The 23,195-nt window shown below is 35.0% G+C and overlaps 1 protein-coding gene across 18 annotated transcripts in view; it reads right to left on the minus strand.

Annotated features, from left to right (window-relative positions):
- Positions 1 to 23,195, minus strand: part of DLG1 (discs large MAGUK scaffold protein 1) — a 256,957-nt gene that overhangs the window by 34,165 nt on the left and 199,597 nt on the right. For all 18 annotated transcript variants that reach the window (XM_070509126.1, XM_070509131.1, XM_014868119.3 and 15 more), the window contains 3 exons: positions 8,244 to 8,358; positions 3,426 to 3,602; positions 782 to 851 (listed from right to left, as the gene is read on the minus strand). In XM_070509126.1, coding sequence (XP_070365227.1) covers positions 782 to 851; positions 3,426 to 3,602; positions 8,244 to 8,358 — 362 coding nt within the window. The remainder of the gene's footprint in view (positions 1 to 781; positions 852 to 3,425; positions 3,603 to 8,243; positions 8,359 to 23,195) is intronic.

Raw genomic sequence — 23,195 nt, forward strand, 5'->3', positions numbered from 1 at the left:
AATAGTATTTCAAAACAACACGTGTTCAGCTCTTTCTTCATGCTTACTGCTAGAATATTCCATTGCAGGTTAATTCCACACATAGTACAGGATGAAGCCTGTAATCTTTTTCATCTACTGAGATCTATTAGATTCAAGCAGGACTTAAAGTAAATGAAAAAAAAATGTCTAAAATATATATGACAGAATTTTGATTCATTTCTTGATCATGTACAAACTCCTCCTCTCACTGTCCCTTTCTTTATGCCCTCAAAATAAAAATTCATAGTGATTCAAACATTTAAACCATGGACTCTATTAATAAATTATATTAGGAATAAAGTGCGGGAGAGAACAAGGAAATTTCCAGGAATTCACTTGAAAAAACCTGTGAACTTACATTATGACCTAGATAATAATTTTTGGGGACCTATTTTCTCAGCAGATTCATTATACATCAGCTATCATGGTTAATACTGGGGACACAAGTTTCTAATTGGACATCTGAATGATGGTTGAATTCATTTCATTTATAAAAAGAACTTTGACCAAAAGTACGTTGTTAAGACTATATCAAATGACAGTTTTGATAATTTGGAAAGGTCTGTGAAATGGGTGTTTTAACTTAAGAAATTGTTTACTTTAGCATCTACTATTGTAAAGCATCAACGCAAGAGCTGTTGACAGTTAATTCTTACGGCAAAATCCTTCTCATTTAATAATGTAGCTCAAATAAGAATTATCAAAAGGCCTATTATTCTCAATTATTAATTTCTAGAAAGAAGAGATTTCATATACTCACCCCTTTATCTCCTCTTGTTTTAGAATTGAATTTCACTGTTTTTAATCGGGCTCGTTCTTTCTTCTCAACCCTGTCAAAGTATAGAATATTATTTTTTAAGTATACCAAACATATCTGAGGGTCTAACTAGAAATCATCAGAACTGATATTTTAATAAAGAGCATCTTTATATTCTAAAACCTTCAGAAGCCATCTAGGTTTGCACCCCAAAATTAATTAGAATTTCTGAAAAATGAAATCCAAGGTTCATTTTATTATGAAACAAAACCACTTGTGAAGTATCAAAATACAGTACAAATATGTGCATTTATATATGCACTCAGTTCCATAATTATACTGAAATTATTATGAGGCATCACTTCTGACTTTAGCTATTTTCTAGGTTTTCTGTTTGTTTTCTTGTTTAACATGAGCTCAGGATGGAACACATATGCCAAAAATAAGAGAAAGATGTTAGCAATTGTTGAAAGTAGATGAAAGGTCAGTGGGTGGTCCTTGTACACCCAAAGTGTTACCTATTCAAGATCAGCAAGCAAACAAAACTACAACAAACCAAATGTTTCATGTAGATTGTAACACCAAAATGAATCTTGCAAAATTTCATGTAAATTAAGCTTTTATAAATCCTTGATTTCAACATAGCAATTATGTGAGTATATAGCAGGAAAACCTACCAAAAGCGCCTATGAATAAATGCATTTTCTTTATGTTTTCTTTATTATCTAGCTAGATAGTTTTACTATGGGTAGAAAAGAATCTCAGCAGTCATGGATTTAAAACTTATGTTTTTTACTATTTCAGAGCAATCTCGAGGGTCCATGACATGAATAATTGATGTATAATTTTGCCTAGGCACTTACTGAAGGTACTGCAAAACTAACATTTACTGAGTGAACATTTACAACTCAAAATGGCTTTGTTTTCTAACCATAATCTTGTGCACTAAACAGGTGAGTGACTTAAATTGTTTATTTGCAAATACTGCTCCTGAAAGAAATGTAAGAATTGTAGGAACCACAATTTCTTTTTCTATTATCAGAGGTAAAGAGGTCTAAGAAAGAGATAGTTCTACTTGAGAAAATGTAAGCTTTGAATACATTCAAGAATGAAATGGCAATAATTAGTTATGGTTTCATACTGTACTTTATTGGAGAAAAATTATATTCCATAATGTTATTCATGAATTCAGGGATTTTTAGAGGTCTCAGATGTATTTCTTACATCACTCCTGGCTTTAAAATCCACCTTAGAGAATTTTTATACGAAACAAAAAAAATCTCTTTCCACCAAAGTCAGCTGTATTTTTCATTTGTTGCAAACAAACATGAAGCCTTTGCAAGATATGAGGCTCCAAGGGATAAGACAATTTTTAAGAACTCTGACCTTCACATTTAAGATGTGAGGTTTCTACTGACTCAACAAGGCACAGAGGAAGTATTTCTGAATTTAAAGCAGACTATGTTCTATTCCAGGAAAAAAGTTATGCTGAGGGCTGCAGTGCTAAAAGAGGAGTTGCCACCAAATATAAGATCTAGCCAAATAGTTGGATCTTGCTAAATATATGCATCTACCACCAACAGTCATAAAACTCAAAGCCACAATTACAAATCTTGGTAATACTTTAAATACTTTAACATGCCTACTCTTCAACTTCTACAAACAGATATACAGATACATACAAATGTATATAGGTAGAAGTCTATAAACAGGTATATGATTTGGCATACTTATCAATTATGGAGACTCAACAAAATAAGTATAAATCCAACTCATTAATGAGAGCAAGTTTATTACATCATAAGCTTGATGTGAAGTGAATTAACCAGCTATAATAAACAGTTATGTCTCATTAACAATTTTTGCTGGCTATCTTAAAACTTAAAAGGACTTTTAAGGCAATGATTTAAACGACTCAGATCTCATAAATAAGCTATTTTGGGGGAATTATGAACTGACGTCATAATACCTTTTCCACAAAAGTAGGGACATTCAACAGCATTTCACAGACCTTAGAAGGGGTTGTCTAAGCTGGAATCATCCTTTTTAAAGATAATCTGCACTTAACCACTTTTACCACTAGATGGTAAGTAGGTACCAACAAATCACTATAATAAACGGTTAAAAGTGAAGAAGAAAGACCAGTGAATGCACCAATACTCCTAAAGTAAGTTTAAAAAAAAAAAAAAAAGAGAGATGTGAAGCATATTACCAGATTTATGTCTAAAAATTCTGCATCATTTCATCATTTATTTACAACGCTTTCATTTTTTAAGTCTAAAGGAGGCAACTCACACAATCAAAATCTCCGAAAATTTAGGTTTTATCACTAGCTACATGGGAAAACTACAGAAAGTTTTAATTCTCTCTCCCCACTAGTTTAGATACATGGCAAAGTGACTTAAATCGTACTTATTTTGTTTTTAGCAACTAATAAGAACTTTAGAGAAATTTCTGTTTGGGGGCATCATATTCTCTAGTTATGTCACTGGTAACAGTATAAGGTGAATAAAATTAAATGACTGTGAAACACAATATGAAAAACCAAGCAGAAAATCACCAACTCAGTCAAAGAAATTGACAGGAAAAACAACTATTTATAATGCCCAACTTTCAAGTGGCAAGACTGTAACAGACTTATATTTACCTGCGTTTACTGGGAATCACCCCAACTTCATCACTCTCACCGTCTGGTGTAACCTGCCTGGCTTGCCACCATTCATCGTCAGAAGCATTAATAACATGGAGGATATCTCCAAATTTGAAGTTCAGCCCCTGACTGGGAAGGCCACTGTCTTTAGTCTTGTCATAATCAAAAAGGGCTCTGGATTAAGAAGAAAAAAGTCCATAATTATTAGTTATAAAGGTATTATCAATACTAAATAAACATAGGATTCTGAAAGTATATATAATCTGAGTACATAATTAAACAATATACCAAGGTAAGCAAAATAAGGCCAAGCTCGATCTTGTACTATATACAAGACGACGACGAGACAAAAAAGAAATAGCACGATTAACTTGTTATGGTAATAGTTTGCTACTAGGTATACTACCTTATTTCTCTCAACGCTGTATAAGAAATTTCAAAAATGCTTTTAGTATGATCCAATGGCAACCTATATTGAATTCTAAAATGAAGACAAATCTAGAGAGGTGCTCTAAATTAATAAACAAAAAGTAAATATTAAGAGGTACTCTTCTATTTTGACTAGACATACTTGGGAAAACACATCCCCTGACAGATTTGATTCATTAGTTGTGGACTGTAAGACTAGATCAACAGAGTGATTATTTTGCCAGTTAATTATTCCTTCCATGTGTTCACAAAACTAGAGTTAATAGGGTTTTCAGAGTCAACAACAATGATGAAAACTAAAGATAATTTTAACCGCTCTAAATATTTTGGAAATAATACTGTATTAATTGCAAAATGGTAAGAATATCTTCAAATTTGATAAAAAGAATAGTGTCCCACTACTTTATTAATTAATGTATAATATTCAAACAGATTTAATTCTTATAGCCAAAGAAGCTCTCTTGAGAGTACAAGAAAGGATCCCAGCAATTACATTTATAATACAACTTATTCATTCTTTTCTTCTAATTTGGCAACTGGAAATTAGGATACAAATCATATTTTTTCTTTTTTAAAATTTCTCGTTCTTCACCCCAGAGCTCCCCAGTACATAGTTGTATATTCTAGTTGTAGGTCCTTCTGGTTGTGGGATGTGGGATGCTGCCTCAGCATGGCCTGATGAGCGGTGCCATGTCCATGCCTAGGATCTGAACCAGCAAAACCCTGGGCCGCCAGGTCAGAGCGTGCGAACTTAACCACTCGGCCACAGGGCCGGTCTTCATATTCCTTTTCATGCTACCCAACTTTAAGAATCTATCTCTTGAAATAAAACTGAAGAGGGATGGAATTATTTGATGACAAATGAATAAACCAGTTAATGGTTTTCAAATGTGTTCTTTCAAGTCTTTTCAAGGGACAATGGTGTGAGGGAAGTAGGTGGGAATCAGAAGTGGGAAGGCTTACTTAAACATACATCAAAATATATATAGTACACATCGGGTTTTATTTGAAGAAAGAATTCTACAACAGCTGAAAAACCATATTGTATGTAGTCTTCTGTAGCCCTTTTTTTTTTTTTTTACTTTTGGAATTAAAAATACATTTACTAAAAAAGAACCGTAAGATTTCTGGTTAACTCTGGTAGACTGGCTACACACGCCTATTTCCTCTCCATCCTGAAATCCACTAAAATGACACACACACAATACAAGAGACGACAATAGGAGAAAAGAGAGTTTAACACATTTTTGGATGACAACAGCTAAAAGTAGCAGAGTAAAGGAAGCTCTAAATGGGGTGCCTGAAGAGAGGGATGTTGAAATAAGACTGACTCCACAGATCCTGGAAATGCTCATGAATTAGAGGTATACAGTATCTGGATAGGTAGAGAGAAACTACAGCAGTGAAAACAGAAGAACCAGTGAAAACACTGTATATGGCACTTAACCCTCCAGATCCCTTTTCCGGTTCCTAATCCCACAGGGGACCAGAGGGTTAGTTTCTACAGAAAGTGAATTTGAGAAGCTCTGTACTCTAGCACTTCGCGGGGGAGGAGGAAGGTGCTGGGCTGAAAACAGATGGATTAAAAAGAAATCTGCACACTGAACCCAAATTCTAGCAACATGGTTTATACTGCAGGCAAGAGATTAAAGATTCTTCTCTAGAGATATTTAATGACCCCAAAGAAAAGAATGACATAGGGCGGGAGAGGGCAGTGAAAAAGCCAATTATCTTCCAATTTAAAGAACAGGAAACAAGGATCACTAAACCTTTAAAGAACACCTCACACATAAACAACCAAAGGAAAAAAAAACCAAGAAAACAAGCAAACTAGAAAAAAGGAAATCAGAGAAAGCAGATAATTTGAGAAGCAGAAGAAAAACACTAGAGAAAAATGAGAAGATATGTCCATAAAATAAACAGATGACAAAAAAGGAACAAGCAAATAACAAGAAGGGCTGTTGGAAAACAAAACAGGATATCACAGCCTCCCTACCACAACCCAAATCCTCCATCAAGCAGAAGGCAAAAGAAAGTCATCCTCAGACATGCTAGGAATCAGAAAGTACCTCCCACACACCCTTTTCTCACGAATTTACTGGAGGATGTGCTGTGGCAAAATAAAAGTAAACTGAGAGAAGAGAAAATGTGGAATCTAGGAAACAGACTCTGACACAGCAGAGAGCCAAAGGAAATAGGCTAATGGCAAAGGCAAGTCTCCTGTGAGAGCCACACACCAAGTCTACAGAGCAACTAGTCCAGAATGGAGCAGAAAGATGTAAAAACCTGAACTGAAAAGACCATATGTGCGATCACATGTTTCATCATGTAAAAAACTCTAGAGAGGCTACTGGAAGATAAAGGAAGATACTTAGTAACAAGTTTATGGAAAATTAAGCAAGTAAAAATGAGACAATTATTAAGTCCAGGAAAAACGAAGGGTTGCAGAAGAAAAGAAGCGTGGTCATAACACACAGCTTGACTGAGTAATGACAGGTTTTACATAGTCACGTGACTCTAAACTTTGTTAACTTTATTAATGGTGACAGGACTATCTTTGAGTGACAGGGGAAGAGGCAGAATGAGTGGTTTGTTATGGGAGAAAAAGTTCTCATCTACCATGGCAGAAAGTCTGTAGTGTCCAAAGTTGGTAAGCTAGGAAACAGCAGTATATGCATATTACAGTTATGCATTGCTTAACGACGGGTACCCATTCTGAGAAATGTGTTATTAGGCGATTTCATTGTTGTGAAAACGTCACAGAACATACTCACACAAACCTGGATGGTATAGCCTACTACACACCTAGGCTACACGGTACTAATCTTATGGGACCACTGTCGTATACGCAGTCTGTTGTTCAACAAAATGTTGTTATACAGTGCATGACTGTATTTAGAAATTGGGAGGTAAAGGCAAGAGAATTTGCCAGGCAAATGGAGGATGGTTGTTTCTAGAGAACAGAATTGGGGATTGTTGGTGGGTGACAATTTATTTTTCATTCTAAGTCTTTTGATAATATATAGCTTGTAAAAATAAAGTATTACTACTCTAAAAATGAAAATTGATAACAAAAAGTAAAGATGACTCATTAAATGTACCTAAAACAAATATAACCTGATGTTTTGATTTGTATGCCTTTGTATTTAATAAATCACATATTAAAGGCAATACCTGTTAATATACTAAAATTAAAAAATACAGGTAAGAAAATGAAAAAAAGAGAATATAAACAAAACTCTAAGTTTTTCCTTTTTCTGTGGATATTTCTACATAACTACTTTTAATGACTTTGGAACAGAAGAGTTTAATAAATATTGTAAGAATTAGTGGAAGGAGAGAAAAATCTGATACATTAACGATTCCCAGATCACTGGTAGGGCAGAAGAAACGAAAGGAGTAGGAATAGAACAAAAGATGAAAGAAAAATTTCCTTTTTTTATGTATCATAGAATAAAATTCTTTGAGACAATGTCATATCCTATGTAAACAAGTACAGAGCACATGCTTGTGTATACAGATATATTTACACACATACACAAACATGTGGGATACTTGTCTATTTTATGTAACATATATCATCTCTCACCAGAATACTAAATAAAACATATCAGGAATAGGCTCTCCTATAGGATCAGAAGGAATGAGAGAATAATTAATGAATGACACAGATTATTTGTAGTAATCAACTAAAGTTAAAGTTAATAAAGTGCTCAATAAAAGCTCTACTAAAAAATAGTATACAGAATACAAATAAATGGGATATCTATATTAAATCTTATTAGCCAAAGAAATGAAAAAGAACAATTTATATACTAACAGTATCTATTTAATATTACTAGATGTATGCTGTCATGTCAATCTTATATGCTATAGAAAAGCAACATGTTGTTTTCTCCCAAGTGTTTAAAAAATACATGTAGAAATTTCCTTAATCTGACTTCTTTACTGAGGCTATTCTCATTTTAAGTTATTATTTACATACGTTGTCTTTGCTATTATGGAAACTGCCATAGTAATTAAATGTTACTCAAATGGAGAATATTTTATTATAAAAGGATACAGGTAAATATAAGTGTTGGGTGATATGACATATGATGCTATAATACAGTCACTCAGTAAAATATCAACTTAAAAAATTTTCTGGTCCACATTTTGTCTTTTTTAATCATTATTACTCAAGGGGTTATATAACTTTCATTAACAAAATTATAATACTCCAATTCTTGAAAGACATACTGTCAGGAAATCAATCATAAAAAAAATTCCCCTGGTTTGTGATATATTTTTCTAGAGTAAAACTAAGTCAGTCATAGTGAAAAACCTAAACGAATTTCCATGCATAAATAATTAAGGATTGCCATAATTAGAAGTAAAAAAATTTACCTGACATAGAGGGATCGCTTCTGGCTAGTTCGAAGAGAACCAGATCCTGAACTAATGCTACTGTTCATCATCTGCTCCCGTAAGTCATGTATTTTGGCTTCAAAACGGCTGTATTCTGACAGAAGAAAAAGAGAAATTTATATTTAAAGAAATAAGTTACTTTAAGATAAAGTATTAAATATGCAATTTGTCATAATTGATTAAATGTGGTTAGAGTAATCTGTATAACATTTTGCCCAATATGCAAATTTCAAAAATTAATAATCTTCTAAATGTACCATAAATTAGAATTGGCTTAATTAGAATTTTCTCATATGCTATTTTAAAGTTCATATAACATTTAATCAATTAAAAGACAATTTCCATGCATCAAATAGCAATATCAATCTTATATTACTGTCTAATTTAACTATAAATTTTAAAAATTAAAAATCAGGATTTATTCTAATTTTTATACTTAAAAAAAGAAATCTACAATAATTTATACTAGATGCCTTGTATACTGACACTTTCCCCATGAGAAAATCAGTTAATCTTATATTCTTAAATACAGAACCTGTACAGAATCTATTAATAATATGGGAAAAATATGCCTTAAAAAACTGATAAATGAAATTAAATTTACTTCAACTCATTTTATAAGTTTCCAAAATACCAACCAACAAAAAAGACACAAAAGCAATCTGAAGTAAGAAACATTTTATTTAAGATATTTTTATACAAAAACAAGTATGATTTTGAAGATGTACTATTTTAAACTGTATCATATATTAAAAATGACTAAATCTATTAATAATAAAAAGTTTAAGCATTTTTTCAAAAATACTGCAATTACATGGTTATATATGCTTATACCTTTTTCTCTATTTATAACAAATCATTCTACAAACAATTCGGTCAGATTCCATCAGATTTTCTTATAAAACCAGTCTGACAGCAAGAGCAAATAACTTGTCTGGGAGTTGGGTAGTTTAGGAAGGCAGTAAGAGTAAGCACGACTATTGCTGAGTTAGTCACTCCTCTTCTCACTATAGTCTTCAAGCTTGCTCTATGGATATCAAAATTAACTGAAGCAACAATTCATCAAAAAACTAAAAAACATTTAAAAGCTCACATTACTGTATAATAAGATATTCTTTTATCGTCCTTTAAAAATACAATAGAAAATTTAAAGTACAAACATCAGTAGAATGATTAGTATAATGTACCCCTAACAACTCAACAATTCCCGACTCATGGCAAATCTTCAGTCTGTGCAAACACAGCTAAGATAGAGACAGACTGACGGGAGATACAGATAAAAATATAAAGTGATCAGGAGTTTATACTGGTTCTTCTAATTAAATTAGGACCATTAGCTTTTTACTTAATATCTTATATCTCTATGTGCTTTCTTGCATATGAAGAATCCTGGTTCTCAAGACACTGGGGATAAAAGAACTACAGTACTGCATCATGACTTCTTTTTATCCAAGATTACATTCACAATAGTCTTAAAGTGACAACACCAACACAACGACCACGACGTGATTACTAAACAGTTAACTATTTTCCCTAGTTCTTTTCATCCTTAGCGTATGGTCTACCAGGGACATACAGGTGAATTACTGTTTTGAAGTCACTTGGAATAGTTCTTCCCTAGGTGTTAACACTGCCAACTGGATATACATTTAGGTTCATTTGTTCTTTTTCACTTTCAACTTCAAATTTTAGGGGTTGATTTTTAAATTCTTCATTGTTTTTATTAGGTAGGTAAAATAGTTCCAAAGTTAAATCTATAAAACAAGCTTATCAAAAAAAGTCTAGCTTTTATCTTTCCCTCACTCTACTCCATCCTGGTCATTACATATAATTATTTTTAAAAAGACTTATTGTTCTATTTTTACTAATATAAGCAGAGACATACACACAAGCAAATATATTTATATATACTTACTCTACATTATTTTAATATATAATATATAATTATGTGTGTGTGTATATATACACACAACTATATATGTATTGCTCCTCTTTCTTAAATTAAGTTATACACTTTTCCAATCTGCTTATTTTACTTAATAGTAAGTATAGGAATAGTAAGAACACTCCATAGTAGCAATTATAGATGTCCCTCATTCTTTTTTTAGATATATAGTTCTCTTATTTTTAACCTTTATCTTTGTTACAACAAAATACCACATAGGGTTAGATTCTGCTTTATAAGCAAATCTGAAAGTTGTTTTCCTTTAACAATTAAGGTGAGTTAACTTTTGATATGACTAGAGTTGTTTGATCTCAGTTCTATTCATACTATTTTGTTATATTTATATATATCGAATACATATGTATATTGAAGCCTTTTATGTAAAGAGCTTGTGGCAGATTGTATCTTCCAAAGATGCCTGCATCCCACATGTTCTTGTACTGTATGATCTTGCTGCTCCCCCATCAAGAAGCAGTCTAGTCCCCTTCTCCTTGAATTTGGGCTGGTCTTGACTCACTTGTAAGCAAGTCAATGTGGCAGAAATGATCATATGTGCCTTTCAAAGTTAGATTAGAAGTGGTCGTGAAACTTTTGTCTAGTTCTTTGAAGATGCCTGTTCTGGCGAAAGCCAGACAGCATGTAAGAAGTCTGACTATCCTCAAAGCACCATGATTGAGGTTACATGATGCTCCGAGCCGAAACTTTCAGTCAGTACCACCAAGCACAACACAAGGAGAGAGAAGCTATTTTGGTCTCTCCAAAGCAGCTCATCCACCAGCTGAATCCCATTAAGTGACCTCAGTCTATGCCATGAGGACCATCTAGCCAAAAATCCTCCCTGAATTTCTAATCTACAGAATCCATAAAATGGTTATTGTTTTAATCCACTAAGCTTTTGGGGTAGTTATGAAACAACAGTAACTGGAATACAGTCTCACTGTGCACCTTATTTTATTTGTTCATATACACACACACAAATTTATATATAAAAACATTAAATTCTTAAAGAATTATATACATACATACAAATAATATATATAGATATATAAAATGAAATTTTTATATAAATATATTTATAAATATTTACATATTTATAAAATTTTTATATTAAATAAAGTTTATATTTACAAATATATAAATATAAAATTAGGAAGGTTTGTTTTTGTGTTCTACTGATAACCTTTTGTTTGGCTTTTGGCTCTCTACTATGAGCAATCTCCCCAGATCTGATTTGAAATATTATCCTTTTATAACCAGTTAAAAACTTTAAAGCAATCAGAAAGCTTATTCTATTTTCATATTATCTCCAAATTTTCCCATTTTCTGATAACTTTATCCAAATTGTCATAGCATACAGTCTTTTCCTATTATACACTCTCTCCCTTATTACTATCTTAACTGCCCACACCAGTCCTTATGTCAGTATCTCTCCCATCATTTTGGGTGTCTGAAGTTTGTTGTTCTCCTCAGGAAGGGTTTATATGAACAATATCACCCTAATTCTTTGTTGATACATTTGATTGCAGCCTTTATAATATTATGTGAAAGCCTGTTTGATTCAGTTTCTTTCTTTGATACTTTATGTTGTCTCCATTGTCTCCTATAAACCACTGCTGATGAAGTTCTGACGACAACCTCATTTTCTTTTCTTTATAAGGGCTGTTTCTTTTTGCCTGGCATTCCACTCAACTTTTTCTTTTTAATTTCAATAATTTTATTAGAATATTTCTCAGTGCTGGTTATCAACTCAGGTACACGGAATGTCCTTGTGATATGCAGTTTGAAAAAACTTTTTTTTTAATTTTAGAAAAGTTTTCTTGTTTGTATATTTTTAGTATTTGTTCTGTGTTTTTTCCTGAGACTCCTATTTTACGTATGTTGAATATTCTTTGCCTACTTTCTAAATCTGTCACTCTTCAAATCCTTTTTTATTCTTTCTTTGTTTCTTTTTTTAATTAATATATTCTTTAAAGACTGAAGCCATCACAGGGAGCCAGCCCTGTGGCCTAGTGGTTAAGTTCGGCACCCTCTGCTTCGGCAGCATGGGTGTGCTTCCCAGGTGTGGACCTACACCATTCATTGGCAGCCGTGCTGTGGCGGTGACCTACATACAGACTAGAAGAAGACTGGCACAGATGTTAGCTCAGGCAAATCTTCCTCAGTAAAATAAAAAGAAAAAAAAGATTGAAGCAATCACACAAACTGTTTTTCTTGAACCATTTGAGAGTAACTTGCTACCTTGATCTATCACCACCCTTGAATATTTCAGCACATATTTCCTACAAATAAAGATATTTTCTTATACAACCACAAAATCATCAAAATCAAGACAGTGACATCAATATACTACTACCATCTAATGTTCATATCCCGTTGAAGTTTCCCCAATAATGTCTTTTATAGCAAAGGATCCAGTTTGAAATCACAAGTTATATCTGAACACAAACATTTTAGTTGTCATATCTTTTTAGTCTCCTTCAGTCAGAACAGATCCTTAGTGTTTCCTTGACTTTGTAATCTTGATACTGTTGAAGACTACAGGTCAATTATTTTGTAGAAGGTCTCTCATTTTAGGTTTGTCTGATGTTTCCACATAATTAGATCCAGGTTATGCAACTTGGTGGGAATATCATAGAAGAGATGTTACGTTCTTTCCAATGCACCCTATTAGGTGGTAGGCAATTTTGATTTGCCACATTACTAATTTATTATTGTCACATTATTAACTTTTAGCACTTGAGGAAGGCTGTGTCTGCCAGGTTTCTCTACTGTAAAATTATCCTTTTCCCTTTGCAAATAGTAAGTTATTGAGACCATGTACACTTTTCCATTCTTATCAAACTTTCAATTAGTTCATTTATTTATATTAGTAAAGACTCATGATTTCCTAATATATTCAGTGGATTATAATCTGGGATTATGATCATCAATCAGATGTTCAAATTCTTCCCGATTTAGCCAGCGGGAATCCTTTCAAACTGGATTGTGTCCTTTGCACATGTCTCCATCATTCCTTGAGCAATTCCTTGCTTTCTGGAACTGGCTATTACAGAATAATCTAGTACTTTCCCTGCCCGAATCCTGGAACCAGTCATTTATCCAAACAGCCTTGGTAATTTTGGTGGGGAATAGTATTTAGAAGCCAAGATCTGAGTGTCAGGTATGCTTATTGTTACTGGGATGGCACCGAGCCTAGGACCTCTTAGTGGACAGAGCCAGGAAATTTTATACATATATGTAAAACGCATGCACATTTATAACTACATGTTTATATAAATTGAAAACCACATACTCATACCAATTTATCCAATTCTAATCCAACATTATAGGGTTTATATTTAGTTTTTTCCCTTGCCAGATTTATAACTCTTCTCTAACAGTGAAAATCATGGTTAACACTACCATTAACATATATATTCATTTGATCAATCTCTCTGTATGTGACCAATCTTCTGTCTCTACTACCATTCACTTCCCTGACTGGGCTCTGACCAGTCCCATGTGTATCCCCCTCACTTTGCTCAGGCTCTGACTCCTCACACCAGGACAATCCCCTATGTGGAAGCCATCTTCATTGCTATGTCTTAATGGTTCACCTAACCTTCCCGGCCCCTGCAGTGCAGATAACTACCTTGCTGTGCTCCACTTGATGGCTTTAGAACTGAACTGACCAGGATATGAAAGGGAAAGAGCTCTATACTTTGGATTTTTAAAAACTTTCTCTTTTTCACCTACTTGCTTTAAAGAAATATCGTGCTCCTTCTAGATAAACAATCCTTGAAATAAAATTTTCTCTATTTCTAACAATTTCTGAGTTCTATCAATTCATTTATGTCCTTCTTTCCGACCATCAATTTTCTTTAACCTGTTTTGAAATATTAGGTTATACTTTTCATTTGTTTTGTGGGCATGTCTTTCTGGCATATTTTCCTTGCCTGTAGAGACATTATTTTGATCCTTATTTTAATTTTCACATAGGTTTCTACTGGATTCAATCTTGATCCTTTTCTGTTGTTCATTTTTATGTGACAGTTTTCCTGAACTTTAGATAAGAGTATTGGGTCAGGATAGCTTTTCTATCTTCACAGCTCTTTTCTTTTTCTGTCAAGTGTTCAAAGACAGAATCTCATATACTGTGAGATTTCCTGGCATTGCACTTTCCCCCTACTCATCTGGACCTTCTATTTCCTTTGGTCCTATTATCCATATCCTGCTCAATTTGGATTTTATTCCCAGTAGTTTTTCCTTAGTGTGGGGCTTTGAACTGAAAGGGAGCAATAGCTGGTTAATTGTGTCATAGGGCCCAGACTGCTCCAGATCCTTCGCACTTTATTGTAGATCCCTGCGCTTACATGGAGATTATGCAAAAACCTTTATAGTTTCAAGTGCTGTTCTCAACTTGGCTCACTGCATGTCCTAATGAGTACTAATTGGTTTTTGGGCTTCTGTTGCTTCCCCCTTGTACAGATGCTGATGGCACAGACTTACAGCTGTTGTTAGCTTGTTTATACCTGCTTGTATTTTGCGATTCATGGGGATACCTTCTCATCTAGTTTTGTTACAGATCTGTTAATAAGTTTTGGTTTTGCTATCCTACTATTTTTCTAGGGGTATGGAGGAGGGAGTTCTGGGTGATCTAGCTTTACGTCTACTATCTTATTTTCTATTTGCTGTCTGTCCCACTGTTCTACGATCCCATTATTTAGTGGTAATCTAGCAAATGATTAGGAAGTAATGAGTTTTCAATATTTATTACTTTTGTCTTTAATATTTTAATCTTTTAAATATAATTTATTTGTACATTTATAAATTTTATTTTATTTTATTTCTGGTGAGAAGACTAGCCATGAGCTAACATCTGTTGCTAATCCTCCTCTTTTTTTTTGGCTTGAGGAAGATTAGCCCTGAGCTAAAATCTGTGCTAATCCTCCTCTATTTTGCATGTGGGTCACCACCACAGCATGGCTGATGAGTGCTGTAAATCCACGTCTGGGATCCGAACCTGCAAACCTGGGCTGCCAAAGCAAAGTGTGCCCAACTTAACCACTATGCCACGGGGCCGGCCCCTATAAATTTTATTTTTAATAATGGCTGTGTTTAACAACTAGTTTGCAAAACTCCTGAAAATTTAATAATCATTTCTTATAAGCCAGTACACCACCGCTCTTATACAATAAGCAACCTCTGTGCTTCTGTAACTCTCTGAGTTCCCAGTTTTCCTTCACTTTTTGTTTGATAATTCCTTACTGCCTTAACAGCTCTGTGATGCTTTTAATAAGACATTCATTATGTTGCATGTACATTATTAGCTGTTCTCAGCAATTTTGCTGATTGGATTAACAGAAGTCCTAGTGATTTAAAACATTCTACATTTTAGAAATTTAAAAACTTTATGTAAAAAGAACACATTACTTTTTTTCTTTTCTTTTTTTTGAGGAAGATTAGCCCTGAGCTAACATCTACTGCCAATTCCCCTCTTTTTGCTGAGGAAGACTGGCCCTGAGCTAACATCCGTGCCCATCTTCCTCTACTTTATATGTGGGATGCCTACCACAGCATGGCGTGCCAAGAGGTGCCAAGTCTGCATTTGGGATCTGAACTGGTGAACCCTGGGATGCTGAAGCGAAACGTGTGAACTTCACCACTGCACCACAGGGCCGGCCCCAAGAACACATTACTTTTTATAGTGAGGCAGAAAAATACCCTTTCTTAAGAAGTGACTAAGTCACTACAAAGTAGTTAAAATAAAGTCTCAGATGTCTAGCATTTAAGATAATGGAGAACTAAGTCAATTCCTGATAATCTCTTAAATCTGTGCCTTATTTATTTTGTTCACTTTATTCAGATTTTCATATTTATGGTCTTTACTTACTACTAACAATTCCTCATAACCATCTATATGTCTATCCAGAACATGCTTCAACACTTTCCTCAAAGTTACTTTTCTTTTATCTCCCATTTCATTTATCCACCTAAGATTCCCATCTTTTCCTTTTGTTTCAATCAATTCATATTTTTAGCTCTATCAATTTCCACCTTATATCCATCCTGTGTACATTTTCTTAGATTTTATTTTAGGTGAAGAGCTTCATTTTTTTTCTTCAGGTAAGTCATTTGCATTCCTCTCCTAGAAATCACATCACAACTCATCTGAGGAAAGCTACTATTGGAAGAAAGCTGAAATGTTACACAGGAGATTTTCTCCATTCGGTATTTTAGAAATTTCTGAACCAAACTATATTTCTTGTCATTAAATATATTAGGGAGTCTCTGAACTGCTGGCCATAAGTTAAACAATATGCATAAGCTTATAACAGGAGAGATAATGTTTTGTTTTTTTGGGTTTTATTTATTTTTGAGAAAGATTAGCCCTGAGCTAATATCTGCTGCCAATCCTCCTCTTTTTGCTGAGGAAGACTGGCCCTGAGCTAACATCCATGCCCATCTTTCTCTACTTTATATGTTGGACGCCTACCACAGCATAGCTTACCAAGCGGTTCCATGTCTGCACCCAGGATCCAAAGCAGTGAATCCCGGGCTGCCGAAGTGGAATATGCACACTTAACTGCTGCACCACTGGGCTGGCCCTGAGATAATGTGTAATAGCTGATTTCCTCTATTTTATTCCCCTTTTCAACTTCTAATATTTTTTCACCCCCACACTAGAAGTGAAAAGATGAAAGAAAGTAGGACAGGAAAATGGGGAGAAACTGTACCTCTCTCAATCTCTTTTAAACTTGCAATCCCAACTATGAAGAATAAAATTAATTTATACTCTATAATGAAATATATTAATTAAACACAGAGCTTAACACCTGAGAGCAACAACTCTCAGAGAATGGTTATTATGACTGGTCTAGAGAAGAGAAAGATTACTTTAAGCTGAAGACATTTGAGATGCAACGAACGCAGAAGGGGGAAAAAAAGCCTTCTCAGAGCTTCCCTTACCTGACTAAAAGCATCAGCTTCTGGGAAATGAGGCTATCACAAACACCCTCTCCCAGGGAGTTTGATAGCCTTGAAGAAGATGGAAAGACCACTCGTTCCTGAATAGATGAACTTTCTCCTAAAAACCCCTTCATCTTTCCTAAAGAAATCTATTTGTTTTTCCCATGGATGGCTTTTCTGTCTACTCTCTTTTCCATACTAAGTTAGGTATATAAGCCTTTGATTTTAACCATTTAATGAGTCAGCTACTTCTTTTGTGGGATCCTTGTATGACTACAAAATAAACCTTTTTCTCCTGGTAATCTGTCTTTTGTCAGTATTAATTTGCAGGCCTTAACCACTGAAGCTAAAAGGGTAAAGGCAAAGTTTTATTCCTCTACAAAGGGCTAGAAGAAATCTTAACCACTTAACAGCTAGGTAACCGGCAAGTTATTTAATCTTTTTTTTGCCTTAGTTTACTCAACTCTAACGTAAAATGGGGGTGTCTACCTTACAGGGTTGTATGAGAATTAAGAGAGTTAACAAACGGAATATGGTTAGCACCACACAATTTTTTTTTGTTATAGTCTATCACCCAACCCATAGGAGATTCTTGAACTACAGACCAGGAACTATTTGTCAAAATTTTCTAACTTCTGGATAAAACTAATTAATAATTAGTAATTAGTAATTCCAGTGTCCGTGTTTGATTTCTGATTATGATTCCCCAAAATGATTAGTAGTAAAGCTCTAAAAAATGAAGTATGGTTAGTCTTTGGAGTTAGCAAAACTGAGGGGAGTTAGGAGATAAAGTCCCTTTAAGTATCTTGTAGAGATTATTTTTGCAGACTTAGAGTCTAAGTCATAAAAGTTCAAAGTATACAAGCTGATAAACCCGTAACAGTATTTTATGGAAGACTAATAGGCAAGCTATAGAACCTAAAAGATAAAAACTTACTCCTCTCACAAGCTTACCTCTTTGCTCTTTTGTCTGTGTGTGTGTGTTTGTGTGTCAGACTATCAGTGGAGCAGAGAATCCCGAGGGATTCGTCATCAGTAGCATGAAGAGACTAACTGCAGGGAGATGACTATTATCAGAGTGTCAGGCAACTCCTTGTGTACTTCTTAAAATGGCCAGCTCACTGAGAAAGAAAATCTGAATCTTATCTTCAACTTATATCCTTGGCCCTCATAGCAGTTACACACTGATGATGTAGAATACGTTTTTTAAAAAAGTGCTGTACAACAAAAATACATCATTAAAAATACATAATTAATATTAAAACAAAACATAAAGCTCCAGCGACAGTACCTAATAAACAAACATAAGGAAAGTAGCCAACACAGCAAGGAGGGCAGGTGACTTTTCAGAGCACAGTCAGCACTCCCTATCTGTGGGTTCCACAACAGCGGATGCAACCAACTGTGGATCAAAAGGCCTATGATGGTTGTGACTGTACTGAATGTGTACAGACTTTTCCCTTGTCATTATTCCCTAAACAATACAGCATAACAACTACTTACATAGCATTTACACTGTATTAGATACTGTAACTAAGCCAGAGACGATTTAAAGTATGTGGGAGGATGTGCATGGGTTATATGCAAATACCACACCATTTTCTACATGGGACTTGAGTATACTCAGATTTTGGTATCCATGGGGGGTCCTGGAACCAATCCCCCACGATACTGAGGGAGGACTGTACCCAAAACATGCTTTTAAATTGGTCTTCAGATATTCTTTACCTAGGATGACATTTCTTCTCTCTGCCCATCTAAATCCTATCCATTCTTTAGGTTGGCAGTTAAGCCCTAATCCTACTCTGTGGCATCTCTCCTCATGCCAGGCAATACAATTTATGTCATTTTGAATTCTCAAGGTAATGTCTGTCTTCTGTGCTCTATTGGTACTTACCTTGTGTTTATTAGGCAATGGTACCATAGCTCGGTAAAAGAATATACAGTATACATCAACACTGCCACACTAAGCACCTGTCAAAATATCCCCAGTGAAAAGTATCTAGATTTTGAAGGCAATAAATCTGGGACTCAATCCTAGTTATTACCAGCTTTATCTGAGTCTACTTCATCATCTGTATGTAAGGATAGACCCACGTATTTTATAAGGTTCTAGAGTAAGGCTTAAATAAATAATAAACAAATAGGCATCTAAATAAACATCACAATTACCAACTGTGTTAAGTGTTACAAAGGAAAACTATCACAGTGCTATGAGAAAGGGAATCATGAGAAGGAGCCAGCTATATAAAGAAGAGGGGGAAAGAATATTCTAAGAAAGAACAGAAGGAGTAGAGAATTAAGAAAGTATCTGGTGCAATCAAGGGTGTGAAAGAAGGCCTGTATGGTTAGAACTTGAGGAGCTAAGGAAAGAGTAGAGGGCATGCAGTAAAGCCACATGTGTCCTGCTGTGCTCAGTCACACAGGGCCTTGCTCCTATTAAAGGGTTTGGATTTTATTCAGAGTATATGTTTTAAATGGGAAACAATACAATCCAATCTTTGTATTTAAAAAGATTAATTTAGCTGATGAACAGAGAATTCTGTTGTTAGAGCCACTGAGTTGATTCTGACTCCTGGTGACCCTGTGTACAGCAGAGCGGAACCCTGCCTGGTCTTTTTGTGCGATCCTCTCACCTTCTGGTGCTATATCAGATAATGCTTGGCTGCTATTCACAGGGTTTTCATAGCCAGTTTTTTCAGAAGCGGGAGATCAGGGCTTTCTTCCTAGTCTTAGTCTGGAAGCTCTGCTAAAACTTGTCCACCATGGGTGACCCTGCTGGCATTTGAAATACTGGTGGCATAGTTTTCAGCATCACAGCAACACACAGATGCCACAGTATGGCAACTGATACACAAGTGGTGTGGTCCCCTGACTGGAAACGAACCCAGGCTGTAGTGGTAAGAGTGCCAAATCTTAACCACTAGACCACCAGGGCTGGCTGAACAGGGAATGGATTAAAGAAAACAGAGAAAGAAGTAAGGAGATTTGTTAGAGGCTATTAAGATAGTTCAGGTAAGAGATAATGGTGGCTTTGGTTAGGGTAGTGGCTGTGACATAGAGGTTCAGAAAGGGGAGTCGGGTCAGAGAGGACTCCTAGGCTTCTGGCTTAGGCATCAATGGAGATGTCATTTACTGAGACAGTAAAAGAATTGTTTCAGACATGCTCAATTTCAAAAATTACGAAGAAATCAAATAGGACACATAAGCCTGGTGTTCAGGAGATGTTCAGAAAGAAAATACATATACAGGAGTAATCAACATAAGGGTCTAATCTTGAAACATAGAAGATACCTACTAAATAGTAGCTATTAGAATAATGAAAAGTAGAATGCAAATTCTTGATACAAAAATGGCTCTATCAAGACTAGAATAAAGTTTTGAATACAACTAAAGAAAAAGCATCGCTCAGAAAGGTTCAAGTAGAAGAAAAGTATTGAAATCACAAAAAAAGAACAAAAGAAAGAAAAACAGTACAAACACAGAAAAAGATAATCTGAAAGGGAGATTCCCGGGCCCCTTCACTAACTATCCTAGGAAAAGGGTAGCCCACCCTGGCCAGTGGCAAGGACATCCAGTGCATACAGGGATACATTAGGCTTAGTTAGGAGCCACCAAATATAAAAATGGTACAATTAACTGTCCTTGTTCTGATCTGTGCTCACCAAGCATTAGAGCAGTTCTTCCTTCTATCAATCAGTATTTACCCCTTTATTGATAACTATTTTTCCCTGGGTCCCAGAAGATTCTTTCCCGATAAACATTAACTAGAATGTCTGAATTTTGACCAATCTGAGTGAATTTTCTATCATGCTGTATCCTTTCACTATAAGGATCACTTCTTTTTAATTCAGGGAAGTTTTCTTGAATGTATTATAATTTCAAATATTTATTCTCTTAATTTTTCTTTTCTCGGAAGTCTAATTATGTGTATGTTGCATATACATAATTGTCTGTCTTGCATTGGTAATATTTTCTCTCTAATCTTTTAAAATTCTCTTTATCTGTTTCATTTTGTTTACTTTTCCTACTATATCCTCTACATCCCCTATTGATTTTTCTGCACTCTCTCTTCGCCTCTGCCTTCCAATTGAAGAAACTTGTCTGCCTTCTTCTTTCTTGGGTTCTGCGAGCTCAAAATTAATCTCTTCTGGTTGTTAAACCATCTCTTCCTACAGTTCTTACATTTCTGCTTTGTGGCCTTCTTTCAAAGAAGTGAATGCATAAACTGTTAAACATTAAGATCAAATTTTCATCTGATTTGTGCCAATGTTCTTTTGTGTGTGTACGTGTGTGTGTGACTAGCCTTTACCTGTTGTCAAACTTTGCCGTTTATTTCCACCTCTTCTTATTAATATCTTTGTATGATGCCAGACCAGTGACTTTTCGATTACTCATTACTAAATGAGTTGGATTTTGCTGGACTAGCTATTTGGCTAGACCAGAAAGTTTAGGGGCGCAGGGAGATGGAAGCACAGGTTATCTTTATAGTCTTTAAAACCAAAAGACTCACATTATCTGATGCTATCAAGACAGACTGCTTCACCCAAATGAGTCCTCTACTTCTCTAAACCAAACCATATCAAGGATGTCTTCTGTTCTAGCCTGCTCACTCCAATTCCCAAGAGGCTTGCCTTAAAGAAGGGATTCTTTTTTTTTGCTGAGGAAGATTCACCCTGAGCTAACATCTGTTGCCACTCTCTCTCTCTCCTTTTTGCTTGAGGAAGATTGGCCCTGAGCTAACATCTGTGCCAGTCTTCCTCTATTTTGTATGTGGGATGCTGCCTCAGCATGGCCTGATGAGTGGTGTAGGTCTGCGCCCAGGATCTGAACCCGTGAACCTGGGCTGCTGAAGTGGAGTGCACCGAACCTAACCACTATGTCATGGGGCCAGCCCCAGGGATAATGTTTTTATACCTCAAAAACAAGCCCCTCACCTTTAGAAAGTGTACTTTTCTGTCATATTGCAAGTTCTGCCACCACTGAACATTCCCAACACTCCATGTTTTACTCTTCCCCTCTTTCCATGTGGCTTCCGTCAGATCTCAAGCTGCTAAGCAGCCTTTGCCTATATGTTGTTGTTCAGGCATTAACATCTGTCTTCTTAGTTTTGCTTAATGTGAGGTGGAGTTGTGTGGGTTGAAGTGTGTATGTATGTTTTATTTTACTTGTTGCATTTGTATGTTTTCTGGGGAGGTCAGGGAGCAGATACTGACTTACCTTTAATTATAACTAAATAGTTTATATTCCTAATAAACATATAAATGAAAGGCTTTCTAGAATACTAAGCAACCAGTGATTAACTTGGCTTCCGTATAGTATACCTACAGGGCAAGCATGGTTTGGCCAGAAGATAAAACCATGTGTGGTTCCCTGGCAGTTTTGTTTCTCACAGAAATTAATAAATTGGCATTCTGACTTCATATATTAGTCCCTATTTGTTTGGTTAATGTGAATTTACTCGGAATTTACCCCTTATGTAAATGAATTTACCCTTGTTCAGTTACTAAACCTAAAATGCTGAGGTTTACAAGACTGTACATATTATGAAATAGCAAGCAATGCCCAACAAACTTCTTTGATCAGCTAAAAAACGTACTGGGTTTTGTTACAAAAATAAATTTCACTCCAAGAAAATATTAATAAATGTAACAGTTGCCAAATTACAGAAAGTTTCACTTGGCTCCTGTAGTCCCATCACTTTTTCCTTCCTCATCTTGTGGTTTATGAACATTAACCAGTATGCTATGTATTCTTTTGGGTTGCTTTTTAAATTCCACTGAGGTTTTACTGGAGAAGTGGCTATGTTGCTACACACTAGAGTCTTCTACATGGTTAATATGGCATGACTTCAAATTTTCCATTACCACCTTCTTCCCCTAGGAACTCAGTAAGGTCATATCCATGATACCTCACTATCTAGAAACACATTATGTCTCAATATTTTAAACAGCAAGAAAGGCTATCAGAAACATATCTTAAACTTTGATATTAATAAATACAATCTAATTCAGAAGTTAGAAAAAACTGAGATGACC

The sequence above is a fragment of the Equus asinus genome, chromosome 5 (assembly GCF_041296235.1).
Source record: "Equus asinus isolate D_3611 breed Donkey chromosome 5, EquAss-T2T_v2, whole genome shotgun sequence".
Lineage (NCBI taxonomy): Eukaryota > Metazoa > Chordata > Mammalia > Perissodactyla > Equidae > Equus > Equus asinus.